At 33.4% G+C, this 23,740-nt stretch overlaps 1 protein-coding gene across 7 annotated transcripts in view; it reads right to left on the reverse strand.

Annotated features, from left to right (window-relative positions):
• Positions 1 to 204: 204 nt before the first annotated feature.
• Positions 205 to 23,740, reverse strand: part of PDS5B (PDS5 cohesin associated factor B) — a 140,843-nt gene continuing 117,307 nt past the window's right edge. For 3 of the 7 annotated variants that reach the window (XM_046664640.1, XM_046664645.1, XM_046664644.1), the window contains 11 exons: positions 22,354 to 22,558; positions 19,942 to 20,056; positions 18,007 to 18,139; positions 17,570 to 17,689; positions 16,774 to 16,836; positions 16,041 to 16,186; positions 13,066 to 13,171; positions 7,747 to 8,186; positions 7,530 to 7,640; positions 4,692 to 4,830; positions 205 to 3,201 (listed from right to left, as the gene is read on the reverse strand). In XM_046664640.1, coding sequence (XP_046520596.1) covers positions 3,166 to 3,201; positions 4,692 to 4,830; positions 7,530 to 7,640; positions 7,747 to 8,186; positions 13,066 to 13,171; positions 16,041 to 16,186; positions 16,774 to 16,836; positions 17,570 to 17,689; positions 18,007 to 18,139; positions 19,942 to 20,056; positions 22,354 to 22,558 — 1,614 coding nt within the window. In that variant the 3' untranslated portion in view covers positions 205 to 3,165. The remainder of the gene's footprint in view (positions 3,202 to 4,691; positions 4,831 to 7,529; positions 7,641 to 7,746; positions 8,187 to 13,065; positions 13,172 to 16,040; positions 16,187 to 16,773; positions 16,837 to 17,569; positions 17,690 to 18,006; positions 18,140 to 19,941; positions 20,057 to 22,353; positions 22,559 to 23,740) is intronic. The other 4 variants (XM_046664643.1, XM_046664642.1, XM_046664641.1 and 1 more) reach the window with 4 other exon arrangements.

Genomic DNA, 23,740 nt, shown 5'->3' on the forward strand with positions numbered 1-23,740 from the left:
AAATAGTAATTAGTAAATCTGTCAGCAAAGATTTTGCATAAAAAGCTTAAACAAAAAGTTTGAAAAATGTTACTGGGAAATGTATTTTCCTCTTCATGAAGCAAAGACTCCAAAATTAAAAATCATCAAAATGTGTCTTCCTACATTTAGTAAACATATTTAAATACATACATTGATTCACATAAATAAAATAATACAATCATATATTAGCTTTCATGTTTATTCAACTTCACAGAAAATCCGAAAATGTGTCTGAAAATTGGTTATCTATCTAAATACCAATTGTTCATTATGGTGACATAAGACTATGTGGTAGGGGAGAAATGCCTAAGTTAAACAAATTCTTAAATTCCTGACATTCGTTGTGGGCAAAAGGAAATCTTAAAAATCAAACTTACAAGTTGTAAGAAGATACAGAAAGCAATTTAACCTTTAATACCTAGAACAAGTTGTACAGCCACATTTGTAATTTACATATACAGTGGAGATCACTGAAAAAGCTTCCTGTTGCACTGCAGCAAGAAATTTTATTATAATGTAGATTAAATGGATTTGCTACAGAGTGCAGCAAGATAACCTCACTGAAGAATCATAAGATTTTCATAATGGAACTTGTTACAGTGAGTTACACATTTTCTTAATTTTATACAGTACATATTTTCAAAATGAACATTATCACTGAAAAGTTTGCTAACCATTGTTAGCAATTAATGTTTTATACATACTTAATTTTACTTTAATTATAGCATGTGGCTCTCCCAATGTTAGTACGTGAAATGTTAAGTTTAAACATAATAATAAAATAATTCCCTAAGATGAAGACTCAAGACATCGAAACTTTGATAATTATTGCACCTATTTTTCTACAGAAGAATGGAAAATTTACAACATAATCCTCCCGAAAAGTGACCAGACAAGTTGTAAAATCACAGACTCATTGGCATTGAACAAAATCTACAATGAACATTTTTTATGAACTGATGTACAGAATTAATGTGCAATGAAATTTGGTTAACTATGATCATGCAAATAAAAATCCTCCACAACTATTTTTTTGTTATGTTTTATAAAATGGTCTTAAAGATATACTTCCATAAACATTTCTGGTGCAATTTAGTCAACAACAAAAATACAAAGCTATCCCTTATTCTTTATTTTATAGATTTAAAAACATGCCTTTGTACTCCGGAAATAGAAATAGTGTGTTTGGGAGAAGTGAGCTAATGAAATGTTTAAAAAACAGTGTATCTTGGTCCAACATTAGCTGCCTTGATATACAGCAGCCTCCCATACTCACTGGTGTCACTACTGTTGCAAATGAAGGGCAGTTAAATATTGAGAGAGTAAGACACAATTCAAAACCTTTTTAAAAAAATAAAAGGCCGTTTGATAAACATGAAGAAATCTTTAAAGGAAAAATAATCACATCAATTTTGCTATACATTGGAAAAGAGTAAAACATCATTTTCCAAAATAGTTTCTTTATTATATCCCCCATCTATTATAACCAATCTTGGAAATATACCTTAAACATAATGGTGTATCATATGAAAATGCTCCACTATTCAATGTGATAAATTTAATAAGTTAGAATATGATTTTATTTTCTGATGTTAACCATGAAGAAAAAGAAATAACAGCACCTGAAATACTAAAAAGAATTTAAGTAAGCATTAAGTAGTAACCTCTATGTTTTGGTTCAAAATACAGTTTAAAAAACTGTGTAAAGGATACTGCCTTAAGTAATTTGTTTCTATATTTTTGCAGATTACAACAAAGAAAAAAAAAAGATCTGCTCTAAATCCAAATAAATTTCCACTTTTCCCAATCTTGACAAAGTGGAATTTCATTTAAAGTTGATAAGATTGTGATACCTACAGTAGCTCATATAGTTGGATATATCACTCCCACCCTGCCCCTCCCTCCCAAAACAATTTTTTGGCTCCAAAATAAAGTACAATAATAAACTCTTGATGAAAAACTATGTTATGGGGCAATCTATCTTATACTATGGCTAAATATGAATTTACAGAAAAGAGCACATCCCATTTTCAGCACTTTTTTTTTTCATAAACATGCAACTCACTATAAAATACAAAACACTTGCTTTCAAGAACAGCTTTATAAAGACACACTGCATCAATAAAATTTTTTTCTTTCTGATTAACTTTACACTGTTATGGAGAACTGGAACTTTTCTAATGTGTATATATCAGATTTTATATTATAGTGTAATAATTTGTATTTTATGAACATAATGTTCAAGAGGAAATATCTATACACAATAACATTCTAGACTATTAAAAACTAATTCAAATTACAGAATTTTATTGATACAGTAGATTAATAAAAACTGAAAAGGGATGATAAAATGGGATAAACAATTCAGTACATTATTTTATAACACACTCTTTAAAATTAAAATATTTTAAATCTCTCTCTTCTTAAAATTTTCATTGCCATGAAAGGCCAGAAAATTCTGGGACCAATACTGAGGTGTAAAATAATCAAACAACTTCGGGACTGTTTCACAATTGCGTGGTGCCCTCCCGTCAGAGGCATCGTTCAGGTGTGATGGCAGACAATTCAGCACCTCTGAAGATTAAGGGTGCCCAGGAGTAAACACTAGGTCAGATACACAAGGGAAAGAGATCATTTAACTCTCCAACAAACAATGACATCAAGAAAATGACACCATTTGTTGGAAAATTTCTTTTCACAGTAAAATTGCAGAGAATACAAATACAAACACTGACAGATTACTGCTTAAGATCTATCCTAACAAACTCTTTCCAAATCAATAGATCCAATAAACAGTTGGGTACTGTCAGTTTAAAGCCGCAGATAAAAGCTATACAAGCACTTTAGAAGTCAGAAACATTAAAAAAAAGAAAGAAAGAAAAAACATATTTACAAGTTTCTTCTTTAGCTTGTGTCTACATAGCCAACGCACATTACACTTCCACAAGACTCCATAGTCAATGTTATCACCATGCGTATGGCTAAAGCATTCGACCACAAATACACGAGGTCATCAAAGTAAGGTCCAACTGTCCATTCTTCAGCAGTCCCATTTTGTGCATCAAAGGCTTTATTCAGCCTCAAGCTTGACAAAAAATCATTTTTTTCAAAGTTTTCACAGAGAAAGTTACTAATTATATTTGTTCATCGTCTTTCTCTTTTAGAACTTCGCCGCCGTACCTTAAAGAAACATCACCAGATGCTTAATTAAAATGGGCACACATTTATTAGAAAAGCAGTAACTATTATTTATTATTTTTTAACCAATTAACATTACCCCTACTTGTTACTGATTTTCTTTGCTTTTCTTTCCTTGAAACCTTTCTCCTATTTTAACTTTCTGTCTTGGCATCACATATTTAGACCTGTATAATACGTGAATGCCCATAAATAGTTTTCCCAGAATAGCAAAAGAAAAAACTATTTTACTTTTCTGTTTAATAATCTTAAAGAGAAATGAACAGAAGTCAATGTCAACAGCAAGAAAAACCATTGCAAATATTTTTTTTTCCTATATTTCTGTGGTAAAAGAAAACATTTGATACTTATGAACTTAGGCTTACAGCTGTCTTTCTGGGAAACTAGTTATTGTTTTTGGATCCTAATGACTATCAAATACATAAAAATAACCTGACATTCACACGTACTGCCGTTTATTGGTAAGCATTAATGAAAGCATAAAACTTTAGTTCAAAAAAGATCAGTATTAAGAAGAGGAATATAAACAGAATGGGATTTTAATTTAATTAATTTATGGTGTACTTTTTCTTTGACAAAGATGTCAATCACTATGGACTCTTCAGCCTTATTTTTATGTCCCAAAAATATCCTTTAAGAAACAAGCCTAACTAGTTTGAGACCACTATTCAGCCTATCTTTATGTGGTATTAATCCATTCACATAAATGAATCCTGGAGCAGGGAGAAGCGTGGACTACATTAAATAGAACAGATGGGCAGTTGTCAACTCTGGGATCTGATCACAGGACACAGGTTTCTCAAAAAAGATGGCTGGCTGAGCTGATCCAAAGAGTCAGCATTAATATTATCAACAGAATAGTTCTTACTTAAATGTGTCAATTATATTTCTTCCAAAAAGAAATAGCTGAGAGATGTTAACTGGCAAAGCCATTCATTACTTTAAAACAAAAAAGAAAAAGGAAAAAATGTCATGCTCAGGAAGCATCACATTTCTATTTTTATAAAAGAAGAATCCATTGCCAATTTTATGAATTCCAAAGGCCGATTCTACTTAAAGACATGATTTTATTCTATGATTGACTAACTTCTAGTTTCTACTGTGAAACTCAAACAAAAAGTTCTAAGACATAAACAGGATATTTAACAGATATCAGAGCTCTAAAATCAAGGCACAACTTAAATATGCTTGAAGTGTCAATATCAGACTGCTACTTGTTCTTCCCTATATTGTTTTAACTCCACATTTACACTTTCACTAGGCTATATCTATTATTCTCATTAAGTTTCAGGTTTCCATAAAGGATTTGTTCTCCATTATCCAAACCAATAGATGAAACAATACTACAAACTAATAAAGAAAAATATATAAATACTTAGAATTACAAGTGCTAAATAGATCTGACCAAATATTTACCAACTCTATTTCCATATTCCATAGTATCACATTACAGCATTTTAATAAACACATACATTTACTGTAGAAACTTCCTCTTCCTCTGTTTCTTCCTGTGGAATATCATCATTGACAGGAGAGCTACCCTGAAACACATCTACTTCTTCGCTTGAATCATTTTCTTTAGTCGCTGCTTGTTTGGAGCGTCCTACACGGCTAGAGTAAAACACAGGTAAAATAAAATGAATGATCTTTAAGCAGTAGATTACCTCATTAGAAGAAATGCTTTAAATATTTCATGAACTCGCATTATCTCTCTCTCTCTCTCTTTTTTGGTGAGGAAGCCTGTCCCTGAGTTAACTGTTGCCAATCTTCCTCTATTTTGTATGTGGGATGCTGCCACAGCATGGCCTGATAAGTGGTGTGTAGGTCCACACTTGGGATCCAAACCTGCGAACTCCAGGCTGCCAAAGTGGAATGCCCAAACTTAACCACTACACCACCTGGCCAGGCCCTCATTATCATTTTTATCCTCAATTGCCTTTTAAGAAATAGTTTCCTTATATTCTGAACCCTAAACCAGTGTTTAATCTAGAATCCTACATACAAAGATCTACCAAAATAAGTGGACTGAACAAAAGTAAGTTTGAGACCAATACCATAAAAGATTCTAAAACATAAAAGGAACCCAACTCAGTAAAGGTATTTATATCTACTAAGCTCCTCAAAGCAAAAAATTTGGAGTCTTTCTTAACAGTGTACCACTCTTTATCTGGCCCTACAGTTTCGATTTACAAAGAAATCTCGAATCCATTCACTTCTCTCCACCTCCACTGTTAGTACATATTTCCAAACCTTTACAAAGTAATCTTTCAAAAATGTAAAAACAGTGATGTCATTCTCCCTAGACAGCTTCCTACTGCACTGAGAGTAATGTTATAAACCTCCTTAACATAGCATATAAGGCCCTGAAAACTCCCTGCCTAACTGTCCATTCTCATCTTTCCACTCAACTTCCCGCAACTACAATCCAGCAAACCCTTGCCTTCCTTCAGCTCTGTGAATTTGCCAAGATTTTTCCCACTTCAGAACCTTCAAATACAGTGTTCCCTTCACTGGAAATGTTCCTTTCCCTACTCTCTCTCAGTCTAGTTTCTTCTATTCTCAAAGAATCAACTTGTCACTTTCCAAAGAGAAAACTTCCCCATTTCCCCAGTCTTCTCATTACGTTCTTTGACAGCACCCTAAAATTTTCCTTCAGGACACTCGTTACAATTTATAATCCCACATTTATGTGATTATGTAATGGCTACACGCCCATTTAGATGACAGGTCCCATGAGGACAGAATCATGTCTGTTGTGTGCCACTGTATTCCCTAGCACCTCGTACTCACTGAAACGTAAGAGACAATCAAAAATATGTGATACCACCATTTAATCAAATGTATCCCTCATGATAAATATTTTTTAAAATTAAGGATATAGCTTATCACTTCTATAAGCAATCTAAAACATGTATTGTTTAAACCCATGCTCAAACCAAGTAATTTTTTATTTGATTCAGTGTTTCATAATTAACAGAAGACAATCAAGTCCACTGAGGTCAGAACAAGAAAACCAGGCAAATCATAACACACGTTATTATACTAGCTCTAAAAAAGAGCCTCTCATTGAAGATAGACTGTTATGATAGACTATGGAATCTCTACATTGGTTTTTTAAAAGAAACACTTGTTTGGTTTAGAACATTCATGAAAGGATTTATGTAATTTTAGGAGAAAACAGGATAATCAATTAAGCCCTTAATTTTATTGTGCCCAAATATAAACAAATTCAAGTTATGAGCCTGAAAGATATTTACCCATTATTTCCTTGTTATAAAATTAATCATGGGAATTTAATATTCCTTAAGAATTCTTTTTTAAAAAACAGTGATTTTCCATGGTTGAACCCCAACACGTTTATGAAGCTGCCACAAAAATGTACTTACCTTTTATTTTTACCTGAGGGAAAAATTAAATGGAAGAAGGCATGAAATACTGGCTAGACACTCGGGCAACTTTTCCTCTTCCTGTGGAATACACAGGAACAGGAAAAATTTCTAAGATAACTAAGCATTTAGTATTTAAGGTGTGTTGGCAACTCTAAAAAGTCAAGCCACTGATGGCACTATGTAATGGGATTACTCTCAGAAAAACCGTAGAATGTCTGACTAATAGAAGACATGTTATTCTGTTTCTACTTAAATAACTGAGGAGAAAAAAGTGCCAAATTTATAAATTACAGCATTGGTGCTCCTGTCACTTTAATAATTTTGGATACAGATTTGTTATTGTAACTCTCTTACAAACACGTGTTTGTGTGAACAACCAAAACTATCTATACATAGATACAGATGTATTAGTTTGATTAGAAAACAAACAAAATCAAGACATCAAAAATTTGAGATCAGCATGTGATAATTTCTATGGGTGTAATTTAAGAAAAGTGATGCCTGTTACTTTCCTACACACTCCAGAGAATAAAAGCAAAAGCGTAAAAGCTATTTTTCTAAAGTTGCTGAGGAGAGACATGAACAAAAATTGTGGTGTGGAATGAGAAGTTAATCTGGTCAATATTCTGTGATCATTTAAAAATACCTTATCATCTCTTCAGGTACCATAAAGTTTATAATAGAAATAATAAACTATCTGGTATTCATTCAGAAAGATTGCCCTAAAACCTGTAAAAATGTTACCAGAGTGTTAACTGGGATATCAATCACGTAGGTAAGTTTATAAAAATTTTTTCTTACCTAGTGTAATGGGGATAAATATATGGCATTTAAATACAGCCCTATGTATATTTAAAAATTTATGAACTTTTGCAAAATAATTTGAAATTGGTTTGAAATTTAATATTATTTACAACTTACACATTTTTTTTTGGTTGTGATGGTGATGGCGTTTTTGATGGTCTTCCTCGTCCTTTCTGTGGTGTGGATTGTGTGGATTCAACTGCACTAGTTTCAGGAGATTCTGCTCTGCTTTGGGGAAGACCCAAATGTGGATAGCATCAAATTATGATTTATAAAATAGCAACTAAATATATGCAGTTTAGAGTTACACATAGAATTACACAGTTCCTCTTACCTCTGTTGTGCTCTCCTTGACGTTCGGTGCTGTTTGCTTTTCGACTTCTGTTCAGTATTTCCACTTTGTTTTTCTTCTTCTTCCTCTTCTTCTGCTGCTGAAGGTCCAGATTTTTTTTTGCTTCCTTTTTTAGAAGTTTTGATTGTTGGTTCTTCTTTTGGTGTACCTCCACCAAGAGGTTTTGGTGGTCGGCCTCTTTTACCTTTTTTTGGTGGACTATTCTGTTCATCCTCATTTTCTAATATATCTTCTTTGAGCCTCTTTTCCTCAGGCCACTGCTGTTCATCAGATTCGGAAGCCGTATGGCCTCTCTTCCGTCCACGCTGACTGCCCTTAGGTTTCTGTTCCTGTACCAACTTAGTCAGGTCATCCATACCTAATTTCTCTTCTGAATCTGTGACAGGTGTTTTTTTCCGGCTTCTAGGTTTGTCCAATTCAGACTAGGAATAAAAAGTATAATTTCAAATTAAAAATTGATAGCATGCATATTTTGATGGCCTTGAATGAAAGAAATCTGTTACCCACTTCTGTCATAAGAATGTACCTAAATAAAGTATAGAGTTCTTAAATACATCAGAACCATAACTACTTACTTGCCTTTATTAACAGTTTTTTAACTTAAAAAAACTATTTGAGGTAAGAGGATAAATTTCTGTTCCCACTTAAGCTAGAGAGCCTCAGATAGAAACCTCTCAAAATCAGTACTTTTTTAAATTATAAATTTTAGTGAAGAATTATTTCACAAAAAAGAACATCCTAAACTCACTGTTTGAAAAATGGACAACTATACTAAAGTATAATGGACGTTTTTATAGTCAGTTTGAGTATTTCTCATTTTACCACACAGTGTATAATAAGACATAAAATATAAACTACGTTATGTAACATGCTTACACATCATAAAAGAACCATTTTTATTTTATAAATGGAGGTTATAAGACAAAAGTTAAACAACTCATCATTTCTTAAAAATTCTGAAAACACTTCTGAATCAAAAATACTGTGCTTCTCCCCAGGCACAACTAATTAACAACAAAAATAATTTAAAAGTCAGTGACTTTCAAATTTAAAATAAAACTCTATAGTCTACATATAGAGAATTTATGCATTGATCAGCAGATAGAGACTGAGGAAACTCTCCAAATAAACCAGTAACAGTGTGTATGAACACTTATAATGCTCTCCACATAGACACAAGCATACATAAAACACATGAATACCTCCATTTGTAGTACTAAGTTAATTTACAAAAAGTTTGTACCAGTTTACATTCTTAAAAATCAATGAAAAGAAAACAACAAAAATTATCGATTATCTGTCATTTTTTAATATGTTTAATTAGTCATTTGCATTTCCTGTCTGTGACCTGCCTAATTATGTTCTTGGTATTATGCCCTTTGTCCATACCTTTACTGGAGTCTTAGCGTTTTAATCTACATTTTTCTACACTTTCGTGTATGTTTAAATTTTATTTTCTGTTTGCTAGAGACTGAACTGTGTCCCCACAAAATTCCTATTTGAAACCACAATCCCTAATGGGATAGTATTTGGAGATGGGGCCTTGGGGAGGTAGTTCGGCTGGGAGGAGGTCACGAAGGTGGGGCCCTCATGATGGGATTAGTGCCCTTATGAGAAGAGACACCAGAGAGATCTCTCTCCCTCAACCATGTGAGGACACAGGGAGAAGGTGGCCATCTGCAAACCAGAAAGAGAGCTCTCACCAGGAACTGAATGGCCAGCACTTTCATCTTGAACTTCCCAACCTCCAGAACCGTGAGAAAATTAATTTTGGTTTTTTAAGCCATCCAGCCTATGATATTTTGTTATAGCAACCCAAGCCAACTAAGACATTATTGTATCTTGTTTTAGAATAGGAAGTGAGATGAGGTTCTATTGTTTTTCCTACTCCAACCCCCAAAGAACATCCAATCATTTCAAAAGCACTGATATGTAATGCTTCCTTTATTCTGTATTGTGTTTTAAAAAATATTTCTGGGCTATTGTAACAGCAGCACAATATTTTACTCATTATAACTAAGTATGTTTGTGTCTGGTTGGTCTGATCTTATCATTATTACTCTTCTTTTTTGTATCTATTTATTCTTCCACATGGACTTAAAATCACACTGGAATTTTTTGTGTGTGTGAGGAAGATTGCCCTGAGCTAACATCCATTGCCAATCCTCCTTTTTGTTTTGCTTGAGGAAGATTAGCCCTGAGCTAACCACCATGCCAATCTTCTTCCACTTTGTATGTGGGATGCCTCCACAGATGGCTGATGAGTGGAGTAGGTCCACACCTGGGATCTGAACCTGCAAACCCAGGCTGCCAAAGTGAGCTTGCAGAACTTGAACCACTCGGCTACAGGGCCAGCTGCCACACTGGAATTTTACAATTATATATTCACCTAGAAAGAACTGTCACCTTTCTTTATTCATCTTTCCCTTGAAGGAAAATGGCATGTCTTCTCTCTCTTCAAGTCTTCTGTGTTTCTCAGTTTTGATATTTTCTCCACATGGGTTCTCCCCACTTAATGTAAGGTTCTGTTTAGAACGATTGATCTAATTTTGTTGTAGTGGTTAGTGAGGTGAAGTACACCCCCTTTCCCCAAAGTGTATACCTGATACAAACTAAAACTACCAAAGTAAAGTTAGCCACATATACATACATATATATATACGACTACCATACTAAATTAAATTCTTAAGTTTTTCAATTGGCTATTTTCCTAAAGTACAAAAATAAAAGTAAATTTGTCTCTTCTTTTTTATTGTCCTACTTCTGACTCCTATCTGAATTGGTTAAACATCCTACAACAATTTTAAATAATAGTGGTAACAGTAGGATGCTTGTTCTGTCCCTGATTTTTTATAAGAATGCTTCAAGTATTTTGCCTTTAAGAAAAATAACTTTGACTAAATCAGTGTCTACTGATTTAAATATATAAAACTTACAGCATATTAAGGAAGTATTCTTCTGGTATTAGTTTATTAAGAGTTCATATTTGTCAAGAAGGGATTTTAAATTTTATTCATGTCTTGGCATGGTCTGAGATTATCCTGTATTTTCTTATTTGGTACATTGATTTGTTATATTATATTAAAAGATTTTTTAGCATTAACTTATCCTTACATTTCAGGGGAAAAAAGACCTATAAACGATTGGTTTTAATTTGTTAGTATTTACTTAGAGCTTTGTACATAAATTAAAAATTAACTATCAATACTCAGAGATGGGAAGAAAAAAGAAATATTAAATTTAAACTAAATAAAGCGTCATCTCTAATTTTAAATGCTACCATTCACTTTGATGTCCAAAGATCCGAAAAGGTATTTCTTTATGCTCTGGAAAAGGCTGGTGATAAACAGGAAATTCAATGTCTGCTTTCTTGAGAATACCACAATATAATCTAGTTTCCTAAAGCACTAGGATTGTCTAATTTCTTTTTCATTTTGCACTGCTTTAAGAACACAGGGAGTATAAAACTGAAGTAAGAGCAGGAAATGGGGGAAATATGTTGTTTGTAAAACTAAATATTTGAATATAAACGTATATGAAGAAGAAATCCTTTGCACTGAAATTTCAATGTGAAGCTGGTAGTATGCAAAGGACACAGGACTCTTTCACTGTAAGCTATTGGGCTTTAAACTGAGGTTCTGCCTCATAAGGCTCACCTCTTGGAGAATATTTCAGTTGAAACTAGCTTATTAATAAGGTTCTTTTAGTACTTCTGAAAATGGATGCAATACTACACAAAAGATAGCCATAGGCCTCCACTATAATGACACAGATAAATCTCAAAAGCTCAGAAATTCAAAACTGTTCCATGAAAAATAGGGACTCTGCTCTACACTGCCCCCAAAAGTAGAACTAGATATAGAATTTATAGGATCACAAAATATTAAAAATTCATCAAAACCATGTTTCTCAAATTTTAGGGGGAAGTAGGGAGGGAATGGGGGAAAGTATGTGGGTATGGGTGACTTAGTCGATGTTTCCAACAAACGAGAGAAATTACAAACTCTCCCCTAAGGCATTTTCAAGCACGTGGTGACCAACTCTCATAAATGATAAAGGAATTTCTGCACTGAGAAGTAGGACTAGAAGACAAATACCTTTTCCAATTCAAGAATTCTCTTCTATAAATCCAGTAACAGGATTTCTTTCTGGCTAAGTGATCAATTTTTAATTCTGCTTAGGTAAAATTTTTAAACAGCCAATAAAAATCAGAATTTACAGCATCCATAGTAAGGATTTTGTAAGAATTTTACAATTCTAAATTTTTAAGTGGAAAGAGAAACAATCTGGAAAAATAAATTACTCAGGAAATTTAAAAACAATTGAAAATAAATTAAACTTCTTGGGATATATAATGTTGGGCCAGTGAAAGACAAGAAGGGCAGTAATATTTCAGAGAAAGCAGAAGTATTTTATTAATAACTTTCTACTTTTATTAACTGAGTAGATACAAATATACTAACTTTTATGATTATGGTCATTAATCAAAAATATAGCAGCAGCAACAATCCACTTGGGCCAATTCATTTGTTCTGATAAACCCTACTAGCTAAGTATCCACATTTTACAGAGAGAGGAACTGATTTGGAAAGCCTAATCAGTTATTCAAGACATGTTTAAAGGTAACCTAGAAAGTCAAAATGTGCCCAATTATCAAGGCCATCAGGTTGTGTTGGAACACATAACTCGTATTCTATTATCTGCACTAAAACTACCAAATTTGTCTTCAAATAACATTTACAAATTGCGTCTATCATACAAGTTATCACTGCTATTAATAACATTTACAAATTGCGTCTATCATACAAGTTATCACTGCTATTAAGACTTAAAAACTAAACACAGACTTTACGAAAACTGTAGTATTTCCTACCTTTACTAGAAGTTTATTTAGTGATTAAAGGCTCAAGAAGTCAACTAAAACGGAGGAGCCTTTAAGGACTCTCATTCTATTCCACTTCTCTTAGGCTAAGTCTAAACTCACTGTGTTATAAAAAAAAAAAAAAAAATACAAAACCAAAAAGAAATCAAGCAGTTCTGAGTATGGAACTTGCATGTTTAATTCAAAATGTAAAGAACAAAGATTACTTATTAGAATGACAAAAAACACAAGAGATTTAGTATACTTAAATTACATTGTAGAGGATAATTATAAACTCAAATTCATGATTAAAACCATTAAAACAAAAGTTAAATGTCAAATCTGAGGGTAGTGTTAACTAGTTTCAGTGTAAAAATTATTATTTATACAGTAAAATAAAAGTAATTAAAATTAGTATAAAATCAAACCAAATATCTCACCCTTACAAGATCAGAGTCGTCTCTCTTGTCACTTTTTTTCCCCGGCAAAGGTGAAGACATTGTGTAATCTTCATTTTCACTGTGATCCATTTCAGAGCTATCAAGCCTTTAATATAGACATTTGTAATTGTTATTACAATCAAATAACCTTACAAAAGCTTTTTCTGTTCCCTAGTGTAGCTTTATAGCTTTATGAGGCAAAGTTTCATTCTTTTCAAAAAAGTATCAGTTTTATTCTACCATATTTAGCACCAAATCCACAAGCAATGAAGCGCATTTAACATAATAGAGAAATAAAAATCGCAAATTTAGGTTTTTTCGTAAGTCTTTTTAAAACCTAAATTCCATTTTTGGGTGGGAACATAAAGCAAATTAAAACTTTTCTTGTTAGTAAGTTGGACTGGCCTACATTACAATCTGCCCTGTCCCCTGCCTCTTCCTTATCCTCATTCTACTTCTGTCTGTACTCTGAACACCCTCTAACACATTAAAGTTATTATGTTTATTACCTATTGAATACCTTTGCCTGTTAGAATGTAAGCATGGATCTTCTGTCAATTTTACTTACCAAAGTATAAAACGCACTTGGATCAGTGCGTGGCATACAGTAGGCACTCAATAAACACTTGTTAAATGAATTAACAGCACGTGCTCTTATACAGTGGTAGAAAGGCTCAGTCGTCTGTCTTGGGTAATCTCATTTTTATTTGATTTTAAAAACCATTTAAACACTGTTGAACCTTAAATTTCATTCTGTGGCCCAGAAGCTACCCTGAGGTCTAGACTCACATATCCAATTGCCCAGTGACTTGAATTTCTAATAGGCATCTCCACTTTAACACAGCCAAAACAGATATGTGGACACTCCTCTTTTCCCTACACCTCCCCCCCAAAGCACATACAACACACACACAGCCTGTTCCTCCTCAAGGCTTCTACATTTCAATAAAAGGCACCACCATCTATAGAGGTATTCAGACAAAAATCCCGGATACATCCTTAAATCCTCCCTATCCCTAACTGTTCACACCTAATCCACTAGGAAGACCATTCGGATCTACCATCAAAAAACCCCCCTGAATTTGACTATTTACCATCTTCCTCCTTCTTCATCCCTTCCCTAGATTACTATTAAGCTAACTCCTAACCAGTTTTTCTACCTCAATCCTAGCTCCTCTATTCTCCACAAATAATCAGGGCAAACTTTTAAAAGCACAATTTAGATCACTAGACTTTACGACAATATCTTCCAGTTGTACTTAAGGTCAAATTCAAATTCTTTACATTATCTACCAAGTCCAAATATAATCTGGCTACCTCTCAATTTCATCTCCTACCATTATTCTCTCATTCCAACTCTCCAACCAAACTGATCTCTCCAACACACCTAGTTCATTCCCTTAGAAAGAGTCCTAGTGAACAGAAGGGATTTCAATAAAAAAGTGACAAAATAGATTAGTCAAAGGCTGAAAGAAAGTTTAACTAAAAGTGTATTTAAAAAGTATAGTAGGGAAACTAGGAGTTATTTGTTTGGAATAACGACAGGAGATGAGGACAGGGTAAAACTATAATTGTCTTGAAAGCAAACACAGGGAGCAAATTAAGATTTCTGAGCAAAAGAATAACCTGAAAACAGCAGCATTTAAAAAAGGATTATCTAGCAGTGACATGATAAACATAGCCAGAGGAATAAGAGAGGGAAACAGCCAAGTATTACAATAATTAAAGAAAGAGAAGGAATAAAATGATGGTAGCAAAAAGAGAAGGATAAAACATTGTAGAGAAAAATAATTGGCAAAACTTAGTATGGGGGAAGAATCAAAGGCAATTTTGAGGTCTTCAGCCTAAATGATTGGGTGAATTAGACCAACTTTGATTATAACCAGGAATTCAAGAAGAAAAATCAATAATTTAGGAAATGAGTTGCTGGAAATGTTTTTGGTCATGTTAGGTATGAGGCCATCCACTACGTCCAAATAAAATAGGTGAATGGTCCCTTAGGTATCGTATCAGCCACTAATATGCATCAATAGAAGAAGAGAGAACAAACAAGAGCTATGGATATAATTTTTGTTCTATTTCTATTGTACTATGTATCATTTAACAATTTATGCATTATAAGGAAACTGATAAGACATTTTTTAATGTCTCCTCCCTTCTTTACTGATTGGTTATGAATAATGCAAAAGATAACACACTCTTTCATAATAACTTAGAAAAATCAATAAATAATGGCAGTTTAACCCTGTACAAGGTTCTACTGCTAACAAATGAAGTACTAAGCACCATGCACTATGTGAGAAAGTGTGAATTATTTTTCCTTTTCTTCTTTCTTAAAAAGAAAAAGAAAATCTGCAAAGCATGATTTGAAAATACACTGTTCAAACTATTTAACAAACAAGTTTATACATACATATGGTAAAAAAAAATTCAAACCATACCAAAGAGTATAAAATGATCTCCCTCCTACACTAAATTACTATAAACGCTATTAAGATGTATACTCTTCCAAAAACTTTCTATGCATAGTCAAGCAAATGTGAACACAAATCCTTTTTAAAAACTCAAAAATATTACAACAGTGTTCTATTCTTTGCCCTTTTCACTCAATAATGTATTGTGGAAACTCTTTATATTAGCTCAGGCCTCATCATTTTCAATGACTATGTATTCTTATATGGATGTACCATAATTTAACAGTTTCACAACTGCTAGACATTTAGATTGAAAACTAGCTTATGTCTAACACACAGATAACCCCAACAAGCTAAAATGTGAAAGGCTAAGATGGAGTACCTATCTAAAATGAGCAAGCAAATATGAACTTGTAAATGGTTACCAAAGTTAAATGGGAATGTTCAGGTATACACTGATTTCCATTCACTGTTATTAAATGTTTTGGGTTACATTACTTTAGATCTCATAGCCTTGTTGGAATCCTTAAATGTAAAGTATGATATTTCTTAGGTACTTACCTCCCTTTTATTCTTCCAGGGGAGCTGGGATTTGAGCTGCTGCTTGCATTGCTTACAGTTTCCATTCGTGATGATTTTGTCTGCGATTGTTTGCCTGCTGATGAAAGCGGCTTATTAACAGCTCCTAGAACATTGGTTGTTTTAGGCTGAAACAAAAAAATGCATATCTCTTTCTATTTGATTAAAGCCAAAAGAAGTTCACATGTAAAGAACCATAAATCACATCTCTGTCAAAGTATTTACATGTATGTCATGAAAAATGTGCCTATTCTTAAACAAAATAAGGATTATAAATTAAGTATCACCTGAACAAATAAAATACTACATAGACAGCATAACAGTTAAGTTTCTTAGTTACCTGGAGGAAAACACTTACATAGAAAGTGAAAACAAATGAAATATACAGTCAACAATGAAAACACATAATTAAGACTCTTGCCATGAAAGGAAATAAGATGCTCTTTTCAAGATTTTTGTCTTCATATTATAGGATAAGATAAAGAATAAAGGTTTCCAAGGCTTTATTAAAAGCTAAAAAATAAGTTCATTTATCTCAGCTTCCATATACAGTAAATGTAACTATTTCTTACTAGTAAACGGAAGATATCTAATAATTATATTTTCTATCTTAAGACAAACCAATTTTTAAAGAAAGACAAAATAACATAATTATACCAATAATCACACTAAAATAAAATACCACATAAAAACTAGAACAATTCTCAGAACTTACTTTTCCAGGAGTGAAAAACGATTTCATTTCTGGGGGCAGATAATTTTTGGTGTTACTGAAGTTCTACAAGCAAGGGAAAAAGATGGAGTCAGTGAATATTGAAACACTGTATCTATGAGGTAGTTCAAAAGCCAACAAAGCATCAAGCAACTTTTGTTTTAAAGTACATACTAAAATACATATTTATTAAACTAATCAGTTGAAATAAATAATTTCAGTCCCTGATTTTAAATAGGGTAATAAGCTTGAACTAAGCTCGTACCAACTCCAATATTAACAAAATATATTTGAGCTCTAACATAACAGAGCTCTAAGAGCACATCAGGAAATACACGCCACTGTAATAGTGGTTTGGGAACGTTCTCATAGTGTTCCCAGGGTCTTGGGCTGTTTCAGCATCTGTCCTCTGCCCGTTTCCTCTTATCAGTTATAAATCTCAATAAGGGCTTATAACTTCAAACTATATCTCTATCAGCATTCTCCTGCCTACTTCGGATCAATGGCCATTAACTCACAGATCCAAATGCTTTGATCACATTTGTGCCTGTGCTCTTGGACTGGCACAAAACTCTGAACACAAACTCTAGATCATTCTAACTCATCTCTGAATCCTATTTGTGTCCTCCATTTTGGCCCATATTCTGGTCTTGAACCATATTATTAAGACTCACAGTGACCTTTCCATGACATTAGTAGTGAGTCAGCTGTTAATACCAATCCTTCCTGATCTTCCCACAACCTAGTGCTAAGAAAATGTTTTATTTTAACTTACACAAACAAATTCTAAAATAACTACCTTGTCAGGCTGGGTGAAAAAACGAGCTGGTAGTACTGGGTCTTTAGGAGATTCCAAACTATAAGTGGTACTCTTTGACATGATGATATTCATGGCAACATCACACACAGTGTACAATTTCTGCAATGGTATTAAAAAAAAAAATAGTTATTTAAGTTGGCATCCAAGACACTGAATTAAGACTAACTCTAGAAGATGCATGTAGTATGTAGTTTTTAGTACAACAGTGTAAGTTAAAACACACTATTGTCTTCATTAGTTTACTAGTAACATGATTATTACTAATCCTATATTAGTAAGTCTAATTACTACTAATTATTTACTACTAATAGAAAAGACTGTTTGATGTAGTCTACAAATACTACAGAAGTTTCATATCCTACACTCAAATGCTTAAATTGACATAGAATCATAATTATTTACAAAGAATTACATACTTCATTCATTTTTGCATCATCTGGTCCTTGGGCATCTTTTGTTTGTTTAATATTTTCTACCATCTTTCTGATAAATGCATGACTGTTATTTTCATTTTTAGCCATTAATATTTCCAGAACAAACCAAAGACATCTAAAAAAACAAGAAAAAAAAGAATAAAGAAGAAAAAATTGGTTGTTAAATACAGATACAATAATTGTAAATATAAATACGATGTCCAGGAGTGGAAAACATTAAGAAGAAAGAAACAGCTATAAATCAACACAGGAAAAAAAAGACATGTGACACATTCATATCACAACATATCAGCAATGGAGATATGAGTTCATAAGACTCCTCCTCAAAGACTCACTAATTTTCCCAGGGAGGCAGGTTAAAAAAGAACATAAATGGTGGAAAGAATGAAGTGACCTTAAACTCTTAGCTATGACAGGGCAGGCAGACTGCCTAAAGGAATAACTGGCCCACGGAGAAAGGGAAGCCTCAAATACTCAAGACTGACTGTAGTCCTGACTGCAAGTGTTCAAGATAATATAACTACCTCACTCAATAGTTAAGAATCTTCATTAATAAATTAGAGAGGAAAAACTCATGGGTGACAACTACATCTTCATCTTTGCTTAAAGAGAGAAAAATTAAGAAAGTTTCAGTAGCTTCGTTTTAAAGTTAATTACATAAAATTCTATTCAAGAAAAAACAAAAAATGCCTTGTCTTTGTATTATACAGACAGAATGGGACAGTTATAGCACAGAGGAGAAAAGTAATGGGAGAAGAATAGAGAAATGCGAAGTAGGTATCATTCTAGAAGGGAACAAAATAACCTTCAGGATGTCAAGTATAAGATAAATTCTTCCGGAGTGGCTTTCCTGATGGAATGGAGATTACTCATGGCTGTACTGGGGCAATTTAGAAATACAGCAAAAAATGTCTAGTATTCCAAAGAATATTTTATCTATTTCAAATACAAATGTTCTTTGAGAAAGAGGGATGGCTACAAGTTTTCAATAGTTATAATCACTCTAACACAGAATTCGTTTTGGGAGAACTAATTGCTTAATTTTAAAAAACAGAAACTGTGGCAAAAAGAGGGTAACAGATATTTCCCTTGCCAGGAGAAAGTTATCAGTAATTTGATTTTATTCTCTTGAGGCATCTTAAATATTTAACCATAAAATATTTCTACGAATTAAGAAACCAAGAGTTGTTTTCCTTTAATAGGAAGCTAAAGGCATAATAAATTAATTTATTCAAAACCACAAAGGTCATCTTTTGTTATAACAGAAAGAGGAGCAGGGTCTCAAGCTTATTTAAAGAACTACGCTGGTCTTATAAAGACTTCTCTAAATACCATTACATGCCCCCATTCTACATGCAGGCATATATAGTCTTTCAACTTCTCAACAATAATCTTTGAAAAATTACGACTGTCATAAACTTTGACTAGAGAATGACCAATGAAGTATAGTAAGTGGGAACAGTTCCCCTGGTTATCAGCTTGGCCCATTATCAAATTAGATCATTCTCTCTTCCTTATGGAGAAATATAGTTACTGCAAAGAAAATGTGCTTATTATTTGCATAAAGGAGAGTATTAATTTACCCTGCATGAGAATCTATATAGAGTTTCAGAAGAAAGTTGGAAAAGATAAGAACTGGAATGGAAACTTTTAATGGATTATTTCAATAGAAAAGAAATGTCAGGCTTAGTAGAGAAATAGAAAAAAACAGTAATCATGCTAAGTCAAGTGTTGGGAAATTATAAGAAATGAAATAGAAAGAGATGTTATGAAAAAAGAAAAATAAGAGAATAAGGGAAAGAATCTTAAACTTCCAAGAAATAAAATAAATCTAATTAATTATAATTGAGATTCCATTATTGGCAGGAAAGGGAAAAAACTTTCAGAAATATGAAAATGGGATGGAAAAAGTCTTACTCTTTAACATCTTTAAGTTGTTCAATATCCTGTACTTTGACATAATCTGGGTCATGTGCCAAAAGATGAATTGTATATGGAACAACATACTCTGGTAGAAGAGACAATAATTTTTCTGAAAAAGAAAAAAAAAAAGAGAAGAAAACAAAAAACATCCAGGTTAGAAAACCAAATCTTTGTCTCTCTCTCTCTCCTCTCTCTCTGACTCTAAATTTCCTGCATACCAATAGTCTACCACAATATGGCTAGAAGAAAAATATACTGAAATATCCAGTGTTGAGGTAAATCACATTAAACAGTTCATTCATTCATCCATCATGTCCAATACTGAAATGCCTTCTAAATGCACCACGTGCTAAGGCTACGAAGACAAATATTTCACTTTTCAAATGCACACAAAGGTGACCCAAATAAACTATATCCAAGACTTAAGAAACATAAGATCTATTTTTCTTGTTATTATGAGCAAGTCTATGTTCAACACTCCCTTGTAAGCTGCTGTGCAAGATGAAAAACTAGTAATCTTTCAGAGTTAGTATGGCACAAAAATAGGAAGTAAAGGTTGATACCATCTGAAACAGAAGAAGAGATATAAGGGAAAGGACTTAAGAGCTTCTAGGACATTTTAAATAACAAAGAAACATTTTTTTAGTTTAAATTCAAATATTTTTATATTTTTACTGAGATCAGCATATTCCATTAGGTCGGAATGGTAATCCTAATCAGCTTTAATAGAGGTTATTCAAGAAGACCAGGATTCATATGCTGAATAATTACTTTAAAATAAAATTTTAAATCAGATGTTCAACTTAGAGTATAATAAAATACCAAGTTTCCTTTATTTCTACTGCTGAACTCAAAGAGAACAGTTTGTGTGTAGTATCATTCATTTTAAGGCAGATATAGAAGGAAAAAAGTAACAAGGTTCAAAATTCAGTAAAATTCAAATTAAAGTCTATCAAATATTTATTGAATACTTACTATTTTCCAGGCTTATATTTTTATTTGGGCTTACCTTTTTAAATATAAAGGTGAGTAAGACTAGATAAAGACCTCACCTAAAGCATAAACAGAGACAGCAGCTACACTTCAATGTGGAAGATGTCCTAAAATAAGAATAGCTAACAACTACTGAGTACCTCTTTGGACCATGCGTTATGCCAAGGGCTTTATATACATAACTTTTTAATCCTCCTAACAACCATAAGAAATGGGTATAATGATACCAGTTTTACAAATAAGGAAACTAAGGCTCAGATTGCTCTAGTAACCTGCCCAAACACGATCAGTAAATGGCAGAGGTCAAATTCAACTCCAGAGTCCTCATTTTTCCCAAGGTAAGGAAGGAAGAGAAAGAAAGAGGGTCCCAGAGATGTGGTTAACACCAAAACTATATTTTAAAGGATTCAAAAAGTGCAAAGCATGCTCCCTGGTTTTTTTTGTTTGTTTGTCTAGAAGGAGGAGACAATTTCCAGGTAGAGCTGACAATAGAGGAAAAAGATGGCTGCACAAATTTCAAATAATCCAGAGTAAAAGGAGCACAGAATTGACAGTAGGCAGTGGCTAGAGAGAAAGCTTGAAACTCAGGCTGAGAGTAAACTATAAAAGGCCATGCTAATGAGTTTCAACTTGATCCTATGAGCAATGAAGAATCAACATGGATTTCAAGCAAGGAAGTGATATGATCCAATCTGCTTTAAAAAGATAATTTTGATAGTAGTGTGGCACAGCTGGAGATGGGTGGGAGGCCAGGGGACTTTTATAACAAGGAAGTAGTTAGAAGTGTACAGAATAAGCAAAATGAAATATAACAGGGTAGGAGAGGTGTTCAAGATAGCCAGAGGAAGAATTAAGAGACTTTGGCGACCAATGAGAGGAAAAAAGAAGGTATGAAGAATGCCTCTCGTGTATGACTTGGATAACAGGATGGATTTTAACACTGTTAAACAAGTCACAGAAGTCAAAGAGGCACAAAAACTGATAATGCAGATAGAATAAAGTGAGTAGATTAAAAATAGGCACACAAGCACCTGATACTGATATTAGCCGGGTAAGAACAATCAACCAAGATCAAGGACCTCTGCTCTTTAAAAAATAAATGACAGTACTTAGACAATCTGTATAAATGTACACATTTTACAGTTCTACTAATAGTACATCCAATCCCACTGCTTATTTCCCTTGGCCAATTAGTCAGTTACATAAAGAGATATGGATTGATATTTAAATATCCATGCATTTATATTTTAAAAATGACCTTTTTAAGGGAAAAGTTGGTATTGAAAAGTAGTAACAACTTATTTAATGAGTGTCAATTAGAATATAATAAATAACAGTAACATCATTTTGTGTTCTATAAAACTGAAACTGGCAGGCTGAAAAAGCATACTTTTCATTTTTATATATGCTTACCACTAACAGCTGCATGCTGCTTCAGATACTCGCGTCTCACATTTATATTTTTTACCAGACACTGCCTGGCATGAGCTCTTCTCTCTTTTACAGGATCTTTTGCACAAAGTGCACAGATTGCCATATACTCAAGTGGAAGCCGTAATCGGGAAAGGCCTTTATGAAGTTTCTGAGCAAACACTTGTCTTACTTGATAGCATTCATCCTGTGAAGACATAATTATTGCACATATTATCCACACGGCAGCAAAGAGTAAGTAACAACTTCCAATAGGAAACTTGCTACATCATGTAACCAGAGGGTAAACAGCACCAAGTTTATCCACAACCATTGCTTCTACTCACAAAGACTGAGATTTTGTGACAAGTTAATTTCAAGGCTGCAGTGTTCATCTGGACCCTAATAACTACCAGTTACATGTGGTAGAAAATACTGAATGTACTTCCAAACAGATAAAACTAGTAAATACAAATCCATCCTAACTTAAATAAGATATAAAAAAATAAAGTTTATTAGCTTTTTCACTTACTGAGCAAGATAAAACTCTGTCCAATTTATATATTTTAGTTCTATTATTTAAAAAACTAATGAGACTAAAATGTACAACTCTAAAAGCAAGAGTTACTAATCAATTTCAGAAATGCCAAATTACTTTTAGTTCTACAAATGAACCAATCTGTTCATTACTGCTGTGCCTGCTTTCCTCACCCTACTCCCTCTCCTAAACCACCCACCTCAACTGTAGCTAACTACTCCTCATCTTTTTTTTGGTGAGGAAGATTGGCCCTCAGCTAACATCTATTGCCAATCCTCCTCTTTTTGCTTGAGGAAGAGAGTCACTGAGCTAACATCTGTGCCAGTCTTCCTCTATTCTGTATATGGGACACTGCCACAGCATGGCTTGATGAGTGGTGTGCAGGTCTGCACCTGGAATGCGAACCCACAAACCTTGGGTCGAAGAGGTGGAGCACACAAACTTAACCACTACGTCACTGGACGAGCCCCCCTCCTCACCTTTAATGACAGCTCCTACATCTTCCAGAAATCACTGTGCAATCTTTATCCTGCAGTCACCTCCGTGCCCTGTTAGCACTGCGTGCGTAACTCTATTATAGCATTTAGTGTCATTACTAAAATGATTGGTTTACACATCTGTCTTACCCATTGCTGCTTATTCCTGGAAGATAAGACTATGTCTCTATTCATCTTTGTGCCTCCAAATCTAGCACAATATCTGGTACACAGATTACCAGAATTTTTTCTAAACTATAGGGAAAAAAAGCTCATACGACTTTTGAGTCATATATGAGACATACAAAGACCTTCATAATTACATCTTACCCTCAACAATTAACACAAGGTGTGGTGTGTTTCACATTACTACAAC

This window comes from Equus quagga, chromosome 6, assembly GCF_021613505.1.
Source record: "Equus quagga isolate Etosha38 chromosome 6, UCLA_HA_Equagga_1.0, whole genome shotgun sequence".
Lineage (NCBI taxonomy): Eukaryota > Metazoa > Chordata > Mammalia > Perissodactyla > Equidae > Equus > Equus quagga.